General features: G+C 39.9%; 1 protein-coding gene across 1 annotated transcript; it reads right to left on the bottom strand.

The window, feature by feature from the left end:
• Positions 1 to 5,304: 5,304 nt before the first annotated feature.
• On the bottom strand, positions 5,305 to 10,717 carry SLN (sarcolipin). The gene is made up of 2 exons (XM_036428248.2): positions 10,578 to 10,717; positions 5,305 to 5,923 (listed from the first exon to the last, which is right to left on the bottom strand). The coding sequence occupies exon 2, from the start codon at positions 5,846 to 5,848 to the stop codon at positions 5,753 to 5,755; it is 96 nt and encodes a 31-aa protein (XP_036284141.1). The 5' UTR covers positions 5,849 to 5,923; positions 10,578 to 10,717; the 3' UTR covers positions 5,305 to 5,752.
• Positions 10,718 to 10,923: the final 206 nt, after the last annotated feature.

The raw sequence follows: 10,923 nt of genomic DNA on the forward strand, positions 1-10,923 counted from the left end.
GAACAGGAACAAGACAAGGATGTTCATTTTCACCACTCTTACTCAACCTAGTACTGGAAGTTCTAGTCACAGCAATCAGAAAAGAAGAGGAAATAAAAGGCATCCAAATTGGAAAGGAGGAAATAAAAGTCTCATTATTCACAGATGACATGATATTGTACATAGAAAACCCTAAAGACTCCATCAAAAAATTATTACATTTAATAAATGAATTCTGCTGTGTAGCAGGATGCAAAATCAACACCCAAAAATCAATGGCTTTTTATAGACCAATAATGAATTCTCAGAAAGAGAAACTAAACAAATAATCCCATTTACCATTGCAACCACAACAACAAAATAAGATAGATAACCAAGGAGATAAAAGACCTGTACTCAGAAAACTATAGGACATTTTTTTAAAAAGAGGTAGAGGGAGATATAAACAAGTGGAAGAATATACCATGTTCATGAACTGGTAGAATTAACATCAGTAAAATGTCCATACTATCGAAGGCAATCTATGAACTTAATGCAATCCTCATTAAAATACCAACAGCATATTTCTCAGACCTAGAACAAATACTCCAAAAATTTATATGAAACTAAAAAGACTCCAAATAGCTGCAGCAATCTTGAGAAAGAAGAACAAACTTGGAGGGATCAAAATACCAGATATCAACTTATACTACAAAGCCACCATAATAAAAACAGCCTGGTACTGGTACAAGAACAGCAATATAGGTCAATGGGACAGAACAGAGACCCCAGAAATTGACCCAAGCCATTCTGTTCAATTAATATTTGACAAAGAAAGAAAGAGTATCCAATGAAGTCAAGATAGTCTCTTCAATAAATGGTGTTGGGAAAATAGGACAGATACATGCAAAAAAATGAAACTAGACCACCACCAACTTACACAATACACAAGAATAAACTCAAATGAATAAAAGACTTAAATATAAATCGTGAAACCATAAAAATCCTAGGAAAAATCATAGGCAGCAAAAGTCTCAGACATCTCTTATAGCAATATGTTTACAGATACATCTCCTAGGGCAAAGGAAACTAAGGAAAAAATAAACAAATGGGACTATATGAAAATAGAAAGCTTCTGCACAGCAAAATAAACCATCAACAGCCCTAACCAGTTTGGCTCAGTGGATAGAGTGTCAGCCTGCTGACTAAAGGGTCCCAGGTTCAATTCCCGTTAAGGGCATATACCTTGATTGTGGGCATATCCCTAGTGTGTGTGGGGGGGTGTGTAGGAGGCAGCTAATCCATATTTCTCTCTCATCGATGTTTCTAACTCTCTATCCCTCTCCCTTCTTCTCTGTGAAAAATCAATAAAATACATTTTTTAAAGTAAACCATCAACAAAATAAAAAGGGAGCCCACTATATGGGAGAATATATTTGGCAATGATACATCTGATAAGGGATTAATCTCCAAAATATATAAGGAACTCATACAACTTAACAAAGGGAAGATAAACAATCCAATTAAAAAATGGGTAAAGGACCTAAATAGACACTTCTCCCAAGTGAACATACATATGGCCAAGAGACATATTAAAAAATGCTCAGTCACTAATCATCTGAGAGATGCAAATTAAAATGACAATGAGGTATTACCTCACACCTGTCAGAATGGCAATCATCAACAAATCAACCAATGACAAGTGGTGGCAAGGATGTGGAGAAAAGGGAACTTTCATGCACTGCTGGTGGGAAAGCAGACTGGTGCAGCCACTATGGAAAAGAGTATGGAGTTTCTCCAAAAAATTTAATATGGAACTGACATTTGACCCAATGATCCCACTTCTAGGAATATTCTCCAAGAGACATACAAAAAAATGCTCAGTCACTGATCATCAGAGAGAAGCAAATTAAATGACCATGAAGTATGACCTCACATCGACAAATCAACAAATGACAAGTGATGGTGAGGATGTGGCAAAAAGAAAACCCTAGTACACTCCTGGTAAGAATGCAAACTAACTATTTATGGAAAATAGTATGGAATTTCCTAAAAATAAATAAATATGGAGCTACCATTTGATCCAGTGATCCCACTTCTAGGAATATATCCTAAGAAACCCAAAACACCAGACAGAAAGAATGTATGCAACCCTATGTTCATAGCAGCTCAGTTTATAATAGCTAAGATCTGGAAACAGCCAAATGCCCATCAGCAGAGAGTGGATATAAAAGCTGTGGTATAGCCATAGCTAGTTTTGCTCAGTGGATAGAGTGTTGACCTGTGGATCAAAGGGTTCCAGGTTCAATTCTGGTTAAGGGAACATTCCTGGCTGGTGGGCTCAGTCCAAAGTGCAGGAGGCAGTCAATCAATAATTCCCTCTCATCAATTATGTTTCTATCTCTCTCTTCCTCTTCCTTCCTCTCTGAAATAAATAAAAATATATTATGTTCGATTCCGGTCAAGGGCATGTACCTTGGTTGCGGGCATATCCCCAGTAGGGGGTGTGCAAGAGGCAGCTGATCGATGACTCTCTCTCATCGATGTTTCTGACTCTCTATCTCTCTCCCTTCCTCTCTGTATAAAATCAATAAAATATATTTTTAAAAAAACTTATAAAAATAAATAAATAAATAAATAAATAAATAAAAGGGTAATGTGCACATTGATCCTAACAGCGGAACAACCGAGAATGACTGGTCACTATGATGTGCACTGACAACCAGGGGGCAGTTTGTTCCCACAGAGGGAGCTCCACTCAGCCACAATCAGGGCTGATGGCTGAGAGCACTGTGATGGGGGCAGGAGCCTCTTCCACCTCCTCCGCAGCGGCAGCACTAAGGATGTCCAACTGCATATGCCTTAACTGGGAATCTGCAACCTTCTTGATGCATGGGATAATGCCCAACCAACTGAGCCATACCAGCCAGGTGTGGCTCAGTTGGTGGGGCATTATTTTTTTTTTAATATTTTTATATTTTTTATATTTATTTATATTTTTATATTTATTGTTTAATATAGTTTTATTGATTTCAGAGAGGAAGGAGAGGGTTAGAGAGATAGAAACATCAATGATGAGAGAGATTCATTGATTGGCTGCCTCCAGCACATCCCACACTGGGGATCAAGCCAGCAACCTGGGCATATGCCCTGACCAGGAATTGAACCATGACCTCCTGGTTCATAGGTCAATGCTCAACCACTGAGCCATGCTGGCCAGGCTATATTTTTATATTTATACTAAAGTCCTGGTGCATGAAATTATGCACAGGTAGGATCCCTAGGCCTGGCTGGTGAGCAGGGCTGATCTGTGGGGCAATTGGTGGGGTGATCAGGGGCCCTGCTGGCACCCCTGGGGCTGGCCTGGGTTCTGTGGGCTGAGGGCAGCTCCTGCATTGAGCATTTGCCCCCTGGTAGTCAGTGCAATCATAGCTACCCAGTCATTCCCCAGGTCGTTGTGCCATTCCGTCAATTTGCATATTAGGCTTTTATTAAAGAGGCTATTCATATATTTATATTTTGTATTTTTATGTATTTATATATATACTAGAGGCCCGATGCACAAAATTTGTGCAAGAGTAGGCCTTCACAGCCAAGGAGGCTGCCTGGATCCTCCCTCACAGCTGGCAGGTGCCTGGATCCCTCCTTCGTAGCCACAGCGGCTGCCTCAATCTCACAGCTACAGCCTCAGCTTCGTCCGGAAGGATGTCTGGTTAGCATATTACTCTATTATTATAGATGTATAGATGTTTATATAAACATATCAATCTACATATATATTGATGGATGGATGGATGGATGGATGGATGGATTGATTGATTTTAGAGCAAGGGGAAAAGGGAGAGAGAAACCTTGACTGTCTACATCCCACTCATGCCCCTACTGGGAATCGAAACTGCAACCCAAGTTTGTGCCCAGACCAGGAACTGAACCAGTAGCCTTTCTGCTATACAGGATGATGCTCAACCAACAGAACCACCCACTGTCAACTCTGGCTACACAATACAATCATCTACAGGACTTTTTTAAAAATGCAGATGCTTGGACTCGACCCCCTTAGCTTTTATTTAATTAGTCTGAGTGAGACCCAGCATAAATGTTTTGAAAAATCACTCTAGTGCAGGGTGAAGAATCACCAAACTGCAGGAATGAGAACCACAATGCCAGGTAGGCTATGCCACAGTTATAGTCCAACTCTCAGCACAGAATACCTTCCTGAGGGATGTGATGACAGATGAGGTTTAACAACATTCCCTTTCTCCATGGTTACCTCAGAATTGGCACAAAGAACAAACTCAATCTGTCTATGTGGGGTGTTTTAGAAGTATGTTGAAGAAATATCTATTTCTCCCAGCCAGCATGGCTTAGTGGTCAATCATTAATTCCCAGTCAGGACACATGCCGTGGTTGTAGGCTCAATCCCCAGTGTGGGGCATGCAGGAGACACCGGTCAATTATTTTCTCTCATTATTGATGTTTCTATCTCTCTCTCTATCTCCATTCCTCTCTGAAACCAATAAAAATATATTTTTAAAAATGAATGTCTAGCCGAAACCAGTTTGGCTCAATGGATAGAGCTTCGGCTTGGGGACTGAAGGGTCCCAGGTTCGATTCCGGTCAAGGGCATGTACCTTGGTTGCGGGCATATCCCCAGTAGCGGGTGTGCAAGAGGCAGCTGATCGATGACTCTCTCTCATCGATGTTTCTAACTCTCTATCTCTCTCCCTTCCTCTCTGTAAAAAATCAATAAAATATATATATATTTTTAAAATGAATGTCTATTTCATAAGTCTCTTTTATAAGCATTTTCATAAATTTGCATTTTTTCGTTTGTTTGTTTTTCTCTTTGTTGTAATAAACTGTGGTTTATTAATGACAATAATCCAACTGGAATCACCAAACATGGAAAGTGACTCATATTCTATTTGTACTCAGTGGTAAATAATTTGAAATTCTTATATTGACACAAACAGAGAGATATGATAGGATGAAATATACATTTCTTGTGAATCGTAAAGAGAACCCATAAGACTTCAAAGAAACTGTGTGCTTGAAACTGTGCGCTGTTAGTGGACACTTCAGGCGATGCCCCCAGTCTCCTAGTGCCAGGATTTATTCTCCAGCTGCCCTTGGGACTAGTTTGGAAGGAACGTTTGAGGAGCACTGAGCCAGTGGAATTATTTGAAACGTGACACTCTTAATTGACTTGGTTTCAAATCCTCCACAGTTGGAGCATATCTTGGCTTAGCTCAAATGCCAGAAATACTGTAACATTTGTCACTTCCATCCCAGCCAAGGGTCAGATGCAGTATCCCAAAGAGAAGCCAAAATAAATTCTGAAAGTCATTTTTGTGGTTGACTTAACTTTATTCACACGATAGCCGTGACAGGGGCTGACAAAGACTTCCTCTAACATGACTTTCTCCTGGCGGGGGATTTAATGTTTGGCTGCAGACAGTGTGGGCTGGAGGGGCGTGTGGTGAGACAGGTTGGGGGCTTTTTATAATTCTACATCATCATGAATCCCATTTCCTATTAACATTGTGGCTTAGCTAATACATTTGCCCTAAGAGTTGGGGGATAGATCTAATGTTGACTGGCAAACTCTCTGCAGCCCTTGAGAGCAGCATCTTTACAGAGAACACACAATGGGCCCTAACAGGGGAGGCACCTCAGAGATGGTGAGTGCCTTAGGGTGCCAGGACAGGCATCCCATTACAGCAGTGGGATCTCGGGACACACAGCAGGCAGTTCCGGAGCGTGGCAGTCAATCCCGGGAGAGTGGCATGCCGTCTCAGGACTGGTAGGACCTCACGATGAGCCACATCAGGAGAACCGTGATCAGGACCACAGTGAAGTTGAGACACAGCTCCCGGGCGGACAGATCCATTCTCCGACTGGCTCAGGAAGAACTGAAGGCAGACTTCTTCAGACACACCGAACACCTCCTGCTGGCCCTCACCTCCTAACAGGAAGTAACAAAGAGAGCATGGGACCGTCAGTGAGCATTCCTTCCTCAAAGGAAGCAGCAGCACTGTGAAAGAGGACAGTGCTGTGGCCTGAACTGTGTCTCCCCAAAGTTCCTATGTTCAAACCCTAACCCCCAGTATCTCAGAATATAGCTGTATTTGGAGATCGGGTCTTTCAAGGAGTAAATAACTTGAAATTAAGTCACTAAGATGAATCCTAACCCAATATGACCAATGTCTTTATAAGAAGAGATTAGGCCCTAACTGGTTTGGTTCAGTGGGTAGAGCATCAGCCTGCGGACTGAAAGGTCCCAGGTTCGATTCTGGTCAAGGGCATGTATCTTGGTTATGAGCACATTCCCAATAGTGGGTGTGCAAGAGGCAGCTACTAATGTTTCTCTCTCATCGCTGTTTCTAACTCTCTATCCCTCTCCCTTCCTTTATTTTTTTTAAAGAATAAAGGTGTGGCCCAGCAGTATGACTCAGCAGTTAACCCAGGAACCCAGGTTGAGGGCTCGATCCTGAGCAGGGGATGTGCAGAAGGCAGCTGATGTGATATTTCTATTTCTCTCTCTCTCTCTCTCTCTCTGAAAATCAGTTAAAACATTTTTTTTAAAGAAGCAGAGATTAGGACACAGACATGCATGGAGGGAAGACCATGTGAAGCCAGGGAGAAGCTGACTATCTGCAAGCCAAGGAGAGAGGCCTCAGAAGAAATCAATCCTTCAACACCTTGATCTCCGATTTCTAGCCTCCAGCCTCCATCTTTGGACTCTAGTTGTAACTCTGCCTTGGGTCCCCAGCAGATTTTGGACTTGCCATCCTCCACACTCACATGAGCCATATATGCAACATCCTATTGGTTCTGTTTCTCTAAGACTCCTGACTAATACAGACTGCCTTTGCTGCCTGATGACAAAAAGACCAATATAGTTCTGATTTTTTCCCCCTCTAATGAGTGTATTGATTTTTTGAAAAAATAAAAATATTAAATTGTTCTCTCTCCAATTTCTGCTTGTGTGTGTATGTGTGTGCTTGCCTTGCTAACTTAGAGTACCAGCCAGCAAAGCCACCAAAACAGAAAAAAAAAGGTTGTGTTTTAGTATTTTTCTTGCTTTGAACTACCTGTAGAAGTAGGACACCATAGTTTTGCAGATTTCAGGCTTCATCTAACCCTGTTGAAAGGATGAGGTAGTTTCAACATCTGCTTTGCCTTTTATAAGCACTGCTTTGGGCACAGAACCTACCAGAGTCAACCCAAAGTCCCCCACATAGCAGGCACTCAATCCAAAGAGCAAGTGTTAACCTCATGCCTACTTCTGTTTCAACAAGGGCTTGTGCCAGCTATTTTTAGTCAGGTCTAGGATGTACCTAGATTGTAAACACTTCAAAGAGCAGGAACGGTTTCTTTATAGTTTGCATGTATAGTGCACTTAGGAAATCATACTTTGAGAACATATGCAATGCAGTCCATCAAAACGTTACCTTCAGTGGTGTGGTGTGATTGATAATTTGTGTATGCAAACCAAATAAAATTAAAGATGAAGCCGAAACCAGTTTGGCTCAGTGGATAGAGCATTGGCCTGTGGACTGAAAGGTCCCAGGTTCGATTCCGGTCAAGGGCAGGTACCTTGGTTGCAGACACATCACCAATAGGGGGTGTGCAAGAGGCAGATGATCAGTGATTCTCTCTCATTGATGTTTCTAACTCTCTATCCCTCTCTCTTTCTTTCTGTAAAAAATCAATAAATTTTTAAAATATATATTTTTTAAAAATTAAAGATGAAAAATAATCTTAGAGTGAAAATGTTTAAAGGGAAAGGGTGTGTGTTTTTTATTTGCTAAAGGTGAAAGTTCAGGGGGGCAGAAAGGATTGTTAGCAAATTTTTGGCCTGACCATTTAATCTGACTGAGTTATTCATTGTAATTACTATATTGGTTGTATTATTCGTGGTTCAAGTGATAATGGTATAAACCAGCTGAATGATCATTTTTCATATCAGTTCATTGTTAGTATAAAACACAAGTTCAAATTGGATGGTGCCAACTAGTAGGTTGTTGAATCTTGCTTTAAATATGGCCAGTGATGATTGATTTATGTTTCATTTTCTTCTTAATTATGACTCATCTTTTGGCCCTGCACATGAAGCACATAGTAAATTGCCAATGAAAATCTTTATACAAATACTTTAGAAAGTAAACAGAAGATAATAAATGGATGAGGAAGTAGAGAGGGTGTGTAAAAACATACACAAGCACAGAGGGGAACAGGAAAGTGATGATTGCAAGCAGGGAGCCTGGAGGCAAAGGCATGAGAATTAGAGACAGACTTTTCCTTATGAATTTATTAATAAAACAGAGTCCTGGCTCAAATGCCCACTCATTGAAGAAATACAGAGATATGCAAGAATATGAGACTGTTTCTAATGATCAAAACAATTCAGGGAATAAAATAACTGTCCCACCAAACCTGCCTTACATGAAGCTCTTAAATAGAGAGGGTCATGGGTCATGGCCCAACAAGAACATTCTGGGGGGGAAAAGGTATATGATTGTCTAACCACTGTGCTGTACACCCGAAGCTAATACAAAATAATGTTGAATGTCAACTGTAATTGAAAAATAAAATTTTAAAAAGAAAAAAGAAAAATGTATACTTTGAAGGATTCCAATACTTATTGCCAAATCCCCTCTTACATTTTTTTCTAGTTTATATTTTACCACTAGTGTATGAAAGAGCTAGTTTTCCTAAGTCAAAATAGACATTAGTGATTTATTTTATTTTAACTTAAACAATTTAGTACATTAAAAAATATAGTATATCCAGGATTTTTTTAAAAAGAACATTCTGGGGAAATGTTACTGAAAGTTGTCCACAGCTTTTGGTCATGTGACCTTCACAACGACTCTGTGACCTTCTCAGAACTCAGGCAAGTGTTGTTGTCATTATTCTCTCTTAGATTCCAGCTAAGAAATTGGCTTTTGGAGAGAGGCTGAGTTGTATAGTAACCTATAGTAAGTTAGAAGCACAAGTAGAGCTGGTAGGTTGGAAGTAGTTGCTAGAACTGTGATTATTTCTCTAGGAGTGATAACAAGAATGAGTTACTACTGCAATTAACTGCCCCCACTAAACCAAGTTAGTGTAAATTTTCAACCACTTTGAGAAAACAATGTGACATTTTTAAAATTTAAGTTGTACATGCTCGTTCCCTATCATCCAGTGATTTCACTTTTACTCTAGAAACTCACGCACATTTGAGCCAGGATGCTTATACAAGGATGTTCACAGCAACAGTTCACAATATCCCCAGCCTGGAAACAACTCAAATGTCTATCAACAGTAGAATGGATGATGAATTGTGACCTATTCAGATACCTCAATGCTACAGAGTTAAGAAAATATATGAATTATAACAATGCTCAACAAAATGGGTAGATCTCATAAATATAATTGTTGCACAAAAGAAGGATTTATAAAAGAAACATAGAATACGATTCCATTTATCCAAAGTCAAAAACAGGGAACTTCATGATATTGTTTAGGAATGCACCCATTAATAATTAAAAAAAATATATAGAGAGAGAGAAGCATGGACAAGATTATCTCAACAATCAAGATTGTGATTATACATGGTGGGGCAAAGAGGGGGAGGTGACCAGGAATAGATTTTTGGGGTGCTGGCAATGATCTGTTTCTTAATCTGGGTGATAGTTGTATAGAAGTTGTATTATTGTCAAACTGTATGTTTTATGCACTCTTCACACATTTTTTTCACTAGTCTCTCAATTGAAAGGCTACTCATCATATTTCTTGAATTCCTGTGGATTAGCTCTTACTCTTTCTTGCACTTTGATGGTGGTCTTAAATATTTGGTTTTTTTGGGGTTTTTTTTAGTAGATTTTGAATGAACAAAACACAGAGTTAAGGTGAGAATTCCTAATGAATCAACTCAATTAACACGTGCTCATTGATTTAACTTTTACACACATTAATACCAAGGTTAGGCAGAAATTCAGATCAGTAACCTTCATCTTTCTGATGTTAAGCCACAAAGACTATTTTGGCTTTTGTATTGTTTATTATTATTATTATTATTATTATTATTATTATTATTATAAGTTGATTTTAGAGAGAAGGGAAGAGGAGAGAGAGAGAGAAATATCAACCAGTTGCCGCCTGTACCAGCCTTGACTGGGGATTGAACCCACAGCCTAGGTCTGTGTCCTCACCAGGAATCGAACCTGCAACCTCTCGGGATACAATGCAATGCTCCAACCGATTCCCCCTAGCCGGAGCTTGGCTTTATTTTACAATTTCCCTGGAGTCAATATCACACCATATGATCCAAAGTGATTGCTATATGGCTGAAATGAAAACTGAAAATGCTTATCATCAGTTGAAAAAAGGAAAATAAGAATCAGTACTATTCACTTTATAGCTAAAGAAATTCCATGTACATTAAGCATTGCCTATTTCATTAAGAAATGTAAATATTCCTCTGCCTTTCTCATTTACAACTTGTAACACATGCATGCAAGCATATACACACATACACACACACACACACACACACACACACACACACACACACACACCCATAAGCTAAGCATAAGAATCCTGCTATTCCCTAGAGAGGATCAAGAACATACCTGCTGTGGTAGGCTTCTCCTCTCTCCCCCTCTCTCTCCTTCTCTCTGACTCAGGCTCCAACCTGCTTGTCTTCTGGGCCGTCTGGACTTCTGAGCTCTGGGCAGGGCCTAAAGTAGTCCCAGGGAGGTGGCAGCTTCTGTGATGTCACTGATGAAACATCTCAAAGGAACAACCTCCAAAGGTTTGAGGCTATTTGTGTTGAGGGGGACATGGAAACACGTTCACTAAGACTCTGTTCCCTTGGCAACCAACTTATATGAACACCCCTGGACCTAAAATCTTTTCTTTTCAGTTGACGCTTGTTGCAATTGATGCAGGTTTTTAATTCATCTTTTACATCTGCAT

Source organism: Pipistrellus kuhlii, unplaced genomic scaffold (assembly GCF_014108245.1).
Source record: "Pipistrellus kuhlii isolate mPipKuh1 unplaced genomic scaffold, mPipKuh1.p scaffold_m20_p_9, whole genome shotgun sequence".
In the NCBI taxonomy this organism is placed as follows: Eukaryota; Metazoa; Chordata; class Mammalia; order Chiroptera; family Vespertilionidae; genus Pipistrellus; species Pipistrellus kuhlii.